A 14782-nucleotide genomic window follows, 5' to 3' on the forward strand; every position below is an offset into this window, starting at 1 on the left:
CTATATCCTTACCATGTGATACACACACAAACACACACACACAACTCATCAACCGTCACAGTTGTTTCACATGACCAGTCTCCTCCTGACCCAGCAGCTGGACAGCGTGTACTTGACTAATGCTCCAACTCCTTACAGGCAGAACAGTGAAGAAAAGTGTCTTTATTTTCCAATGCAGACTTTAGTTCCTACCTGGGATCGCTCTGCTCGATGGACCTGTGATCGGCTGCGGGTACATCAGGTTTTAACAGACTGAGGTCAAAGTCTGCTTCATTTGTTGATCTGTAACTCAAACTGGAAAATGTCCAAACTCTGTTTTCACAGAGACAGAAGACGGATAAACTTCATGATCAAGATATATCACACCCTATATAATAGAATACAATGAATCACCCTTAAAACATCATCAGAAGCTTGACTTTAGTAACAGTGCAAATCGAAAATTGTAGAAATACCCAAAGGATCAGCATTTTAAAGACTTCAGAAGTAAACGTTTCCTTATAGTTTCAAACATGAGGGGACTTGTTCGGCAGAAAATGCCTCTGGGAAAGGTGTACTATCTAACAGTATCTCACATTATAAGATTCAATACTGGCTAAAGCAGGAGGCCAACACGTAATATTGTACTGAAAGTCAAATATATATGTAAACATTGACTTTACGAGCAGGTTGAGTCAGGATTTGATGTCTTTTAACCTACAAATAACCAAATGAATACATATATATTTATATTTCTGCTTATTTTCTAGCTAATGGACTATTTCCCCAAAACTTTGCCTGGAAAATGTCTGCAAAGGCTCCTCCGCTCTGCGCGTCCCACGGGAGGATCCGACCACATGACAGGCATTAAGAATAATGACACTGACACAGCCGTTCTTCTTGCTGATGTCTTGTTTTCCAATGCAGGTCATGCAGAGGCACCAGTGTTGAATATGTTTCGTAACCAGTAAATAATTCATCAACATAGTTTTAACTTTGAAATCTTAATAACCTTTCTGTGTGGAGTCTGCATGTTCTCCCAGTGAATGCGTGGGCTCCCTCCGGGTACTCCAGCTTCCTCCCACAGTAAATTGCCCGTAGGTGTGAGTGTGAACATGAAACGTTGTCAGCCCTGTGATTGACTGGCGACCAGTCGAGGGTGTACCCCGCCTCTCGCCCGATGACAGCTGGGGTCGGCTCCAGCCCCCTCGCGATCCTGAACAGGATAAGAGGTATAGATAATAGATGGATGGATACTCAGCTAGCTGACTGGTCTTGAAAGAGAAATCCACACAAATCACTAAGTTCACACATTTGGTTTATTGTTTCCATGTCCAAAAGTTCATAAATATTTTAAAATGCACATAAGCAGAGTCAGTCTTTCAGAAGCAGCACGCGGTCACTCTGGTTTTAACCACAGTCCAGCGTCCCCGGAGCCTCTAAGAGGCAGGACGCTCCCACACTCAGACAAATCATTCAAGTCTCTCCCATCGTCTCATAGGTTCAGTATCTCTCATGACATAAAAGTGCTATCAACAATTTGCATTCAAACATTTGCCCATACACATGATATCTTTTTGACCCCCTCGATCGTCTGCATACAACATACTCATACATACATCTTATCATTGTGTGAACTACAGTCTGAAGGGAGCACACAGAGCCCCCTGCAGCTGATGCACAGAACAGCTGCTGCAATATTACAAAACCTGCCTAAACAGGGTTTCTACTTGAAAAACCAGATGTGAAGTTGGATGTACAGATGTTAGAGATAACTGAAGCAGTTCTTAAATCACAAACTGAGGACTCATGAAACCAAAAAGTAGATCCCAGTGGGGTCTATTTTTGGCACTGCTCACAGTAGCACCGAGACATTGCCTTCGAATGGCACAAGAGAAAGCAGAATATACAACAGAGCTGGGTTTCCCAGAGAGATCTCAACTATTTACTGTGGATTTAAGATGAACTTAATGCTAATCTTCCTCTGGGAAATCCAACCTGTACTTGTACGGCACTTTACAGGATGAACTGGCAAAATTCATCAGTATTGTTATAAATGTCTTTGCTTACATAGAGTACAACTTTGAGAGTTGTATTGCTTACTTACTGTTTGTCAAAGATCACCAGCTTCCACAGGTAACGTCTAACACAGCATAGGGCATCAGGTTGTGCACTTTTCATGGCTGGTTTTTATATATTACAGTGTGACCTGTGTGTATGTTCACGTGTGGTATGACACCGGGCTAAGGCACCTTAATGTCCCTCGGATGGTGAGCCAGGCTCTTCGGTTCGGAGCAGCCGCACGGCTCAGAAGGGAAAGCACCCATATAATGTGCAGATTGTATTATCCAAGCTTACACTGCTGTTAGTGTGTGATTGTCATTCCCAGATTTTCCAATGAAGCTGAGATATTATTTTGAGTGATGTAGGACTCTAGGTGTGCTGTGGCATTGCACACATTAGAAAACAACTGATTTAAGGGGAGACAGATCTTACTAAGCAGTAAACAGCCTGCACACTTCAAGCATAATGCTTTATCAAACTGAAAGCTTAACAGCAGGTGGGGTTCATGTTAAAACTGGGGTTCGCTCTTAATCACTGAAGCTGCTGGTACACTCAAGGTAAAAATAAATAATCCTATGTGAAACTTCTTTTGGGAAAAAAAAAATCCTGGAAAAAAGTTTCTCTTAAAAAATATCTCAAGCTTCATCCTATCACAAAAAGACGAGGATCAGAGAGTTGGACAGCATATAAAACCACTGATAAATCCGTAAAAAACAGAGTTAAGAAAAGACCATCGGGTAAAAGCCACCTTCGTGCTGAGCCCCTCCTCAGCACCGCTTCAATGCTCGGGCGCGTGTGTGTGCTTGAGCCAAAAGACAGAACAAATACACATAAACACATCCTGATAACGCCACTCATGTTGGATTTCTCCCACTGTGAAGGCCCTACAAACAACATTGTGTGTTTAATGCTGCGTGCATTAACACAGAGCACGGGACTGGAAGTGGAAGAGAATCTACAACAAGGGTCAAAGTATGACAGGGTTCTGGATTTGGGCCTTTAAGTCTGAAATGTGTTCTGGTTAATGATGAGTCTCTTTATGACTGCGGGAGATGTTGTCTGATGATCTCTCTGGACTGAGGGGGGATCCTGTCGGGAAAACGAACAGAAAACTCCACGATGAGGTCACCGCGCTGTGACGGGTTCTTTGGGAAAGGCAGACCTTCCCCTCTGACTCGCTTCACTGTCCCGGGCTTGATGATGTCGTGACAGGGGAGCGAGATGATGCGGTTGTCCAGAGTGGGAATGCTAACCGTGCAGCCACACAACGCCTGGAAAACAGAGGAAAGGAGATTGAGAGGGTTAATAACTTCAGCAGGAATGAAATACCAAAGCCATGAATATGTTGATGACTTAATGTTTCCATTGAGAAAAAGTTTATCTTCCACTAGTACGTCATCCTAACATGTTTTGTGTGTGTGTTCATCGCGTGTTTGTGTATGCGCAAGAGAGGAAGAGACAGCAAGTAATACTGGCGAGTTGTTTTAGTATCAGCGACAGCACTGTGGGGTCTACAGCACAGCATTTGGAAAAGGACCAATAGGAAAACATGACTTGGCAGTGGGAAAGTTTTCCCATCTTTGTGTGTGCGGAGGTGGAAGGGGTGTATGTGTCAGTGTTGGAGGGGCTACACATTGCACAGGGGGCTAATTTTAGCAACAGTCTCATAGCCAGGGCTAATGAAGTGAGGCAGGAATCGGCTGAGCTCGTAAATAGTTGGAGGGCTTGTCAGATGGGCTGGCAAGACAAGGAGAGAGAACACACACACACAAACACCCACACCCACCCACCCACACTAAGCCTCACCTCCTTATCATAATGCCTGATGAATCCAGTCAGAGCGTAGCGAGCGCTAAACTAAACACAGAGACCTGTGGTTATCACGACTCCACAGGCTTTCCAGTGAGCATCATTGCCAGATTTACACTGAATATAAAGAACTATTTAAATCCACAACTCTATGAATGAACATCCTGACGAATAAGAAAAAAAACTTATATAATGCATTAGTAAGCAACTGTTACAAAAGGATTCATTTTACAAAATAAGGCCAATGAATAAAACCCTAAAGGAGAGGAGAACAGAAGAAGGAGAGGCGTCGTCGATGACCTATAACTAAACATGATTGATAAAGTTTAGGTAAAGAACTCCAGGGATAGAAGAAGACACAAGTGGACTTTATAGGGAAGATATTCTCAAGGATTATTAAGTTATTATTAAAGGTTTGAGGCACTGACCATGTAGTTGTGACATCTGTGGTTTTGATTCTGGCCAACAACCACTGTTACACATTACCCACCATTCTCTACTGATTGCTACTAGCTCTTTGTTGAACTCTCCCCATTTTTGACCCCAAAACTATGGATAAAAAAGACAATGCAGCGACCTTGACTTCCTCTTGCACAGTTTTCAATAACTGGGAGTACCCATCACTGGATGTGATGCCCTCGGAGCAACCAGTAGGTATCTAAAGACTCCTCAGTCATGCTAGCTGCTCTGTGGGGCTCTACAGAACCTGAAGGTCATTTGAGCTAAATGCTAATGTTACCATGCTAACATACTTTACAAAGACATGATAGTTGAAAAGCGACTGCATAACTAGAGGACAAATGTGGAACTCATTGTTGCACTAGCGGATAAAAGGGGAGAAGAAAGTGCATTGTATTGTTTGGAACCATAAATGTCTGAAGTTAAGAGCGAGCACCATTTTTGTTCCAATACATTTTATCGTTGTATTGTATTCATATTAGCAGGAAGGCTTTAGCTGCTAATGGCGCTAGCTAAAAATTCAAAGGATCACCAAAGTTGTCTCTGCCCCCCGAGGATAAGCTGTTGAGATACCAGCATTTCAGTCTGGGTCAAAGTAGGGCTACATAATATCTTGTATTTTCAGTGTCAATTTTATGTACATGCCATATGCAGTCACATAATTTGGCCAGATAAGCCCCAGCTAGCTTTCAGCAGCCCTCACATTAATTTCTGTGAATTTGGAGACGACTGCTGCGTTAGCCAGGCTAACAGCTGAGAAAGGAGAGACGAGCAAGTAAAGTGTAGCTGATAAAGACACTATGGCCATCCCTGGTCAGTTGTCAACTCTGAAAAATCAATAGGAAAATATTTGTGCTGATTATTTATGCTTAGCAAAAAGATTCAAATCATAAAGCTTTTGTCTGCTTTGAATGTAAAGGGAAAACATTAACGGTTCAAGTTTCCAAACCAACTCTTATCGCCAAGCATCTCAAGGCAACCAGACCCTCGTGATGTAACAGTAATAAAGCCGGTATTGGCACATGCTTAACCTCCAACACCCGGTCCATCTCATAACATGGCCAATATTGCACGAGGACTGCTGCAGGATTTTCTTGTCTGGTCTGGATGGACGTGGACGGTTGATTCAAGCAGAGCAGCTGCTTCAAAGGACAGACAGAGATTTCCAGCCATGACATCAGCCTCCTTTTACCCACTACATACATTAGGAGGTGATTAGCCTATGACTGTGAGTGCCTGAGACTGGGGCTCATCCTCTTGTTACGAACAATCCCATTCACGAACAAAGTCTTACACACAGAGAAAGGTTGCCATGACGCTCGACACACACTGATGCTGATCTGAGGGCCCAATGATTGCATAATCCTTGGCTCAGACGACGTAGCTCTAGAGACACAAACTTACACTCGTACACTTTGATTTAGCGTCTTTTGTTAAACTGTTATGTAGATCTTAATTCATTCTCTCAGGCCATATCCTAACACAAACTATCATTCTACATGCCTAACCCATAGACTGTGAAAGAAAATGAAATGACAGCTCACTTAAAGTGAGGCATAAACATCTCTATTGTCCCCTACTGACTGGCAGCAGAATACGTCATAAAGCCTGCCACCTCCATGTTAACAAACGGGACATGAGTCAAACTATAACAATTAAAATATATGTCAAAGACATTTTTCTTAAACATGGTTTCTGTCATTATAATTAGCTATTATCATACAGAAGCGTTTTAACGTGATCATTTCTAACATAAAACTTATCACGTTATAAAGTGATAAGTTACATGTTATAACAATATAAGTTATCACGTTGTAACATGATAACTTATATTGTTATAACAATATAAGTTACATTTTATAACAATATAAGTTATCACGTTATAAAGTGATAAGTTACATGTGATAACAATATAAGTTATCACGTTGTAACATGATAACTTATATTGTTATCACATGTAACTTATCACTTTATAACGTGATTAGTTACATGTGATAACAATATAAGTTATCACATTATAACGTGATAAGTTACATGTGATAACAATATAAGTTATCACGTTGTAACGTTATAAGTTACATGTTATAACAATACAAGTTATCACGTTGTAACGTGATAAGTTGCATGTTATAAGTTACATGTTATAACAATATAAGTTATCACGTTGTAACGTGATAAGTTACATGTTATAACAATACAAGTTATCACGTTGTAACGTGATAAGTTGCATGTTATAAGTTACATGTTATAACAATATAAGTTATCACGTTGTAACGTGATAAGTTGCATGTTATAAGTTACATGTTATAACAATATAAGTTATCACGTTGTAACGTGATAAGTTACATGTTATAACAATACAAGTTATCACGTTGTAACGTGATAAGTTGCATGTTATAAGTTACATGTTATAACAATATAAGTTATCACATTGTAACATGATAACTTATATTGTTATAACATGTAACTTATCACGTTGTAACGTGATAAGTTACATGTTATAAGTTACATGTTATAACAATATAAGTTATCACGTTATAACGTACTAGGTTTCATTTTATAACAATATAAGTTATCATGTTATAACGTGATAAGTTACATGTTATAACAATATGAGTTATCACGTTACAACGTGATAAGTTACATGTTATAACAATACAAGCTATCACGTTATAACGTACTTAGTTGCATTTTATAATAATAAATAATCACATTTAAAAATGAAATGTTATAACATAAGACTTTCATGTTAAGATATGATACTGATCCTTTGTTTTTATTCCGCCGTGGCAGCAATACGCTTTCGTATTATCATGCTGATTTAGATTTTGTTTAGTTTTCATTAGTCATTTGATGCTATGAAAATGGTCTCATGCCATGATAGACAGTTCTGTTGACAAATACAGCTCCTGCAGTCGATCTCTTCTGAGGAACGGCGAGAAGAAACATAACTAAAACAATAACTACAGTCATTGAATTTTCCATATCCAGAAAGCTAAATGTGTTTCGGTTAGAGGAAGGGGTGGGACGTCCATACCGTAGCTCCACCAGCTGATCTCTATTGAGCAGACTCTCGCTCCTAATGCTCAAGATGGCAATGGCAGCCCAGGGGGTATTTTTGCTTCACTTTTGTTCAATAAGAGAAGGTGGAGGTGTGTTGCCCACCTAGATATACAATCAATGGCTTAACCCTGAAGTTATGACTAACTTTGTTGCTGAAAGAACTATTTATAAGTGTCCACATAAGTCTGTGGGATGTCAATTCTGTCTAGTCCTGTAACAATGAGCAATATTATTGTTCAACAATGATGATATGACAGGCGATAAATAAACCAGTATTAAAATGAGGGCTACAACTTTGTAACACATCGTCTCTTCTCAATCCAAATTATTTACAAATAGCAGAAGCGCTGTTCTTTTGTCAACTACACATTCTTTGCTCTTCTCTCCCTCAGCCATCGTGCTAGCTAAACTCGCAGCTGCCACCAAATTGGCACCAACAAATCAAAGGGTAGCTGACAGCTAGCTGTGGCGTTATCTATTGACTGAAAGGTGTGAATAGATGGCCCAAGACCCCATCTGATAGGTCAAATGTTCGCATGCTGATGTGAATACACGATGTGTGTACATAAAATAGTTTGCGCATGATGATATCACAATGATGGCGGAATTGTGATTTATTGCGCAATCTTAATTCAGTCTATGTGCTTAATTTTAACTTTAACTCCTAAAGTACTGGTTACGGCTGCTTCTTTGTAGAAACAGTTTATTTGCCTTCTAAATGATATCAGAATGAGAGCTGTCCACCTTGCCTTCAGATCCCAACAGCTACAGTTTGCACCTATGTGTTTCAGGGCTTCGGTTTAGCTGCCGAAATGAGCACAGTGTTGACAGCAGCTAGAAATGCACTGCCACTGAAGAAACCAGCACACTGCAGACGCATCATTAACGCCAGAATGAGCCAGCCTATAAATCCAGGTGTAGGACAGTTTCAGGGAAAATCACCGTGTCATGTCTCTGCTAAGCTCTCTAACCGCTCGTGACTACTGTCACAGTGGAGACATTGCAGAACTGGAGGTTGGCTCTGGACGTGACACTTTGGAGTTCAAAGCTTGGTCAAACAGGCTGTGCTTCAGGCAGTCACCAAAATGAGCCACCACACAGTGTTAGCCTTGCTCTTTTGTTTTTAGAATTAGCACTTGGAGACCCTCTCAGATACTGCGAACAATCCTCTTGGGGGGCTATGTTATATTATCTGCTGGTGCATTGCGTAACATTTGCCATATTATATGTGGCAGGTTGTCTGGGGTGCTGCGTGTAACTGGTGCTGTGTTTTCACTGCAGCATCACATCTTCAGGGAAGCCAAGCAGTGCAATATGAGCTCTTATTTGCTTTGGATACTGAATCATCTGACCCACTTCCCTAATATTCCCCAGATACCCCCCAACCCCCATCTCCCCTCCTCTACCCCACTTCGTCTTTAGCTGCATCACACTTAAGTCTCTTATCAGGCTGCTGTAGGAGCAGAGGACTTAGCTGTGGGAGTTCTGCAGTGCAAACTTAATCATTGTGCGGGTTTGATCGAGCACCATCTCCTGCTTAATGCGACTTAACAAAATCTAATGTTCTCTCATTAACTTGGCTGTCTTCATGGTTGTGCTGTGCGCGCAGGTAGCCGTGTTTCCCGGTGAATTACTCTTGGAGAGATTTCAGTCGAGAGTCAGAGCGGCTTTTAGAGAAAAAATGTTCAAAATTGGTTTGATTGGAGTACAAACAATCCCCCTGACATCTCCAACTCTTTGAGAACACCTGCCATTAAGCCAGGCTTGTGGAGTGCAGGCCGCTGAGTGGAAGCGCTATTAGAAACATTAAAGCTTGTGTAATTCACAGACAGAGCAGAGCCGTGCTGGACCCGATGCCCTCGTAGGAGCGGCTAATTAAATGTCCTGCCAGTCACAGTAATAGCAGCCTGGATTGTCACCGCTGTCACACTACAATCCATCTTTAACTGTGGGTGTGTTTGCATTTACACTCGAAAGATGCGAGAGTGTGTAAGCTTGCATGCATGTCTATGCCTGTGTGTAGCTTTATGTGTGCCTGATTTCAGTGTGTGTTTATGTATATTTATTCAGACAGCAGTGCAGAACAAGTGAGGACGATGGCTCGACGCCGGTCACACAAGGACAAGACATTCCTGCCGCCTCTCTTGCACTGCAGTGGCAGAGACGCTGCTGTTCACTGATTCTGCCCTCCAGCAACACACACATAGACACACTCACTTCTAGGTATGTTTTATAAGACCACCCACCCAGGACATAATCCTACCCTTAAATTATAGTCGCCACCTTGTCCACTGTTTGCCCAGTTTGAGTGACAAGAATGATTTAAAGGACAGGAGTTATAGAATGTGCCACTTTTTGGATATTCATGCATAAATTTGCAGCTCCATGAATGCATTAAGTTTCTGCCTGCCGTGCTTCACTGGGACTCAAACGCACAACGTCAGCAGCCTCGTGTATTCATGAATCAGAATGGAGAAACATGACAAAGAGAAGAAGAAAAGATAACAGTAAGAGAGAACAAAGAGAGGGAAGATAAAAAGGGACAGACGCACCTCTTTTAGACTGATCTTGCAGTTAAAAATGATATTGGAACCGTCTCTTTTGAAGTGGGCGTGTCCTTTGTCTTTGAGCACAAAGGCTATGTCAGCAGGAATGTTCTCGGGGGTCTCATCCCCCTCCTTGGGGAAGGTGATCTTGGTTCCCTCCTTCCAGCCCTTCTTGATGATGATGTTGAGGATCTTGTCCTCTGTCCTCATGCTGCGCCCATCGGGGTTCAGCCTCCGCCGGGTTATCTTCATGCGCTTGGTGCAGCCGTGGAAGATCTCCTCCAGCGAGACCTTCAGCTCGTGGACCACCGGAGGGTCCTGGTGCTTTCGCCCGGTCCCAAGGCGCTCTGATGGCGCCCCCCTCCTCCGTCTGCCCTCCCCTGGGAAGCCGTTGTTCATCCCCCCTGGAAAGCCGAACTGTCTCCCAAAGTGAGAGAAGGGGTCATCCTCGTCCACGTCCATTTCCTGCTCCCCGTCGTGGTCGTTGTGGAAAGAGAAACCGTTGGAGCGGCTGTGGCTGCGGTTGGAGCCAAAAAACATGTCGAAGGGATTTGAGCCGCCAAAGAAGGAGGCGAAAGTGGCGTGTGGGTCTCCATGGAAGGTGTAGTGGTGCGTCGAGCTGCCAGGAGCACCTGAGGAGCTGCTTCCTCCTGTCTTCAAACCTTAGAGAGAAAAAAGAGAGAGAGAACGTGAGGCCTTCAATGCACATGCACAAACTCAAACACCCACAGCTGAAAAACACACATTATTCTGAACTCAGAGACCAGGCACTGGACCCTGTTCTGAAGAGACGTGTGCTGGTAACAGTGCAGAGAAGAGTGGAGCCCACGTGGGTGGGAAAAATCCCACAGCATCACTGATCTTCCAACAGCTCTGCCTGTGGAGGAACTCATGAAATACCAGGTCACTCTATCCAACACACACACACACACACACACACACACACACACACACAAACACACCTTTTCGACAGAGACACATGCATAAAACACCCACACAAGCAAACTACAGCAGTCGCTGCTATTCATAACTCAACCACGTAATGATCTTAAGCCATCTGTCTGTCAGCTAACACACACACACATGAACACACACACACACGCGCACACACACACACACACACACACACACACACACACTATAGTACAAATACTACACTAGCAGCTGAGGAAGACTAAAAGGTATTAGAGCTTGTTGACACTAAAGATAACAATAGACAATCTCACACACTCTCCTGCACATGAACACAAACATGAAAACATGGCAGAGACACAGTTTTATTACTTCGGCGACTGAAGACCACCTCTCTGATATTAGCTGCTCAGTCTGTCCTGAGCTATTTCAATTGCACCTCAATGCATCATGAAGCCTGTTTGACAAGGCCTCACTGATAGGATCAAACCCAGACGTGTCGTGACCCTCCCCCTCCTCACCTTCCTCTCCCAGCTGATCATACACCACCCTCTTCTTGGGGTCGCTGAGGACCTCATAGGCCTCTGCGATCTCCTTGAACTTCTCCTCAGCGTTGGCGTCCTTGTTCTTGTCGGGGTGGAAGCGCAGCGCCATGCGCCTGTACGCCTTCTTGATCTCCTCCTCATTGGAGCCCTTGGGGATACCCAGGGTCTTGTAGTAGTCCTTCCCCATGGCTGCACTCACGCATACAATCTCAGGATTGGGACCCCCTTCTTCAGCTCAGGCCGTGGTCACTCACTGGTGAGAGAAGTGCTACCATTAGTGTATATTCTATATTTTTATAACACCCCTCTTTAGCGGATGCTGACCAGAGCAAGAGCCTATTTCTGCCCTGGCAGCGGTGCAGGGTGCACTCAGTGCTCTCCTAAAGTCTATTAGTGATAGTTGGAGATGGGTACAGGAGAGAGTGCTGGTTTCACTATCTGTTGCTGTGCTGATGTAAAGTCAGGTAGAGGAATCCCCTTCATGTGTTTTATCAAATCAGCTTGGAAGCTATTTAGACTAGGAACAATGTTCTCATTTTGAAATGTTGCTGTTGCTGCTCTTGACTCTTGGCTGATCTGACCAACTAGGCAGAGACACACAGCCTGTCAGACAGCAGGGACCTCTTCACTGAGGAACTGCTGAGCCTCTAACAGGACACAGTAATCCTCTGTTTGACCAAAAGAGCACTTGAATCGACTAAAAATCCTGCTTACATCTCTAACGTTATGACATGCTTATATGGCTGTTCGCTATTACAGCATAGAGCCACAAATCCCGAAACCCGACCACTAAAACCAACCATTAATACCTCAAAATACACCCAGCAATATACCGACCGATCGAGCCAAGATATCATCCATGTTAGTCCAGATAACTGAAGCGAAATATTAGTGGCGTAAAGCGAGGTTCAAAAACCCTACACACGATCGGGAAACACGAGAATTGAAGAGGAAAAAATGGAAACGGAAATAAAAAAAAATATCCTACCAGAAAGCCCAGCAGTTTGTGGGGGATATCACACCGACATGGTCCCTCTCTTGTTATCTGCCTGCTCCCCGGCACTGCTGGGTCCTTATAAATTGACGTCAGGACGCCGGGAGGATCACAGCACCCTCTGAAATAACCGGTGACCAAACACTGAGGTGCATCTGACGTTTCAGTGGAAAACCTCGGACAACTGCCCAAACAGGCAGCCATAAAGCCTTTATATCCAGTACGTTCCTACAGCTGTTACTGTGCGGGAGCGACAAGGACTGAAATGCCGATTTGGAGAAAAAGCGGCTGAGAAAAGTTCGGCATGTTTGGGCTCAGTGAGTGATTATCGTGAATATCGAAAAAATAATACTGAATTCATTAATTTGATTAGAGGCTTTAGTGCGAGGTAACAAACAACTATATTTCTCCTAATCATACTGTATGTTGGTAGCCTGAATGTAACTCAAACCCCCATCCATCATGATCTCCCTTCTGCAGCTATAATTGCAAAATAACCACATTTGTTTCCTTACCGAGCCCGCTGCTGTGTGTCCGGTCCTGCTCCTCCTGCCGTCGTCTAAAAATCCGTGTGCAGTCTGGAGAGCAAACCCAGCCCTCTCTCCAGCAGCAGCAGCAGCAGCAGCTCTTTGTTCAAGGTCTGTGTCCTCAAACACTCTCAGACTCTCAGAGTTACATGTAGGTGGAAGTTTTTACTGAATATTTTAAAGTAGAAACTGACCATATGCATTGCTGCAAATCTCCCCTCCTGCAGGATGCAGCAGTGTAAGCGTGCAGGCATGTGAGGGGCTGTGGTTCAGCTGTGCGGGGAAACAGAGTCATATTAGGAGAGAGAGAGAGGGAGAGAGAGAGGGAGTCCTGATTGCTGACAGGAGAACAATCACCTGATAGAAATCGTGTGTGTTTGTGTGTGTGTGTGCGTGTGTGCGCGTGACCGTGTAGTCGTGCCTGCTTTGGGTTGGTATAAACACCTCTGAGTCATGTGATGACTCCATACACACACGCATTTTTATCTTCATCTATCTTTGCAAAGACTTTAGAGTTCTTCAGAATCACATCCTACTCTCCCACCAGAAAACCCTAAAATTAACCCCAAGTACCCCAAAATAACTGGCCCTGTCCTCCCTCGACCCTGACCTCAGTTTAATGTCTCAACATTAATGCTAGACGCTGCACTGCCACTGAAAATCATCCTACTTCCATAATTCTAAAAAAAAAAAAAAAGCAGAAGCTCCTAAAATATTCAAAACATTTCCCCTTTTCCTATCTAAGGATAAGTAATCCAACTAACCCTGAACCTATGCTGCCTATGATCAAATGAGAGAGGGGAATCAGGTTGAGATGTTCTGATACTGGTTCAGAGACCTAGACTTAAGTATTGGTCAATAGTTAGTACCCCTCAATACACCCTATACCGATACCCACATTAAACCCTCTTTATCAGTGCATATTCCAAGACGAATTGAAATCAGGCCTATGTCAAGCTAGCTGACATCAAAGGCTCGAGCTAGTGGGGGCGAGAAGTTTCAAACCCTTCATGGTTGGTAATCAGGCCTTAATATTCCCCTAATTGTACCTCAGTGTGTCACCTCAATTTCACAACAGAAACCCCTAGAATCCTCAGTCCCAAAGCCGTCTCAATGGAAGGTAATATTCAGTATAGCACTCCGTCTTTCCTCAAGGCCAAACATTGCTCCCTGACTTCTCCACTGTTCTAAGTCTAGAGCAGATCAACAAGCAGCCTACCCAGCTTTTCGAAAAAAATTCTCACCCATTTCACCACCGGTCTGAGTCATTATTGTTGACTTTTACCGTTAAGTGCCCAGAAAGGTACACTCAGCGGGGCGAAGCGCTTCTGTTCTGCTGGGTCAACTCGAGAAAGAGAAGGAGAGAGAGAAATAAAGACTGATTAGAGCTTGAGTCATTGGTCCCCTCCGGACCGGCGAGGAGGTGCGAGAAAAGTGGGTGTTGTCAATGGAGGAGCCTGTCTGACACACATGCTTGTGCTCTCATCTACACACACACTTTGAACATTCATGCAAACATCAGATATTTACCGAGGCTTAAAATAAAAAAAACACTAAATTATTGGCCAACTGTTCACCCAAATGGATAAAAATAAAACCAATTATATAAAATGGTACTTGTAAAAGGAGGCTACCAAAAGGAGAAAGGCGACAAATACTGGGAAAAATTGAACCGCTAATCAGAACTGCTTATTTTTCTGTATGTCTGAATGTCTCTGTGAACATAATGTACTGTCCCTGTGTTTGTTCTGGTCCCAGCCCTCATCGGTTCTATGTTCATATAAGGAATAAAAAAACAGAACAAGTGAAGTCATGATGTTGCATGGCTGTGGAGACATTCCTGTGTGTCCAGCTGAGAGAGTGTGAGGGACGCAGCTGTCCCAC

At 43.3% G+C, this 14782-nt stretch overlaps 1 protein-coding gene across 2 annotated transcripts; it reads right to left on the bottom strand.

Moving 5' to 3' along the window:
* Positions 1-1280: 1280 nt before the first annotated feature.
* Positions 1281-12995, bottom strand: dnajb5 (DnaJ heat shock protein family (Hsp40) member B5). 2 transcript variants are annotated; one of them, XM_069683623.1, is made up of 4 exons: positions 12887-12995; positions 11354-11630; positions 9927-10582; positions 1281-3314 (listed from the first exon to the last, which is right to left on the bottom strand). In XM_069683623.1, exons 2-4 carry the CDS (start codon positions 11562-11564, stop codon positions 3081-3083), a joined length of 1101 nt encoding a protein of 366 aa, XP_069539724.1. In that variant the 5' UTR covers positions 11565-11630; positions 12887-12995; the 3' UTR covers positions 1281-3080. The 2 variants fall into 2 exon arrangements, with proteins under 2 accessions (XP_069539724.1, XP_069539723.1); XM_069683622.1 differs by lacking the exon at positions 12887-12995 and adding an exon at positions 12366-12421.
* Between the last annotated feature and the right edge of the window lie 1787 nt (positions 12996-14782).

This window comes from Semicossyphus pulcher, unplaced genomic scaffold, assembly GCF_022749685.1.
Source record: "Semicossyphus pulcher isolate SPU_LCO1_2020_fin unplaced genomic scaffold, fSemPul1.0.p SCAF_6, whole genome shotgun sequence".
NCBI lineage: Eukaryota > Metazoa > Chordata > Actinopteri > Labriformes > Labridae > Semicossyphus > Semicossyphus pulcher.

Coding starts and splice junctions, on each gene's coding strand:
- dnajb5 (XM_069683623.1), bottom strand. CDS start 11,564: ATGGGGAAGGACTACTACAAGACCCTGGGTATCCCCAAGGGCTCCAAT. Junction 10,583..11,353: donor TGATCAGCTGGGAGAGGAAG/GTGAGGAGGGGG, acceptor TTTCTCTCTAAG/GTTTGAAGACAGGAGGAAGC. Junction 3,315..9,926: donor GCAAGATCAGTCTAAAAGAG/GTGCGTCTGTCC, acceptor TCTGTTTTCCAG/GCGTTGTGTGGCTGCACGGT.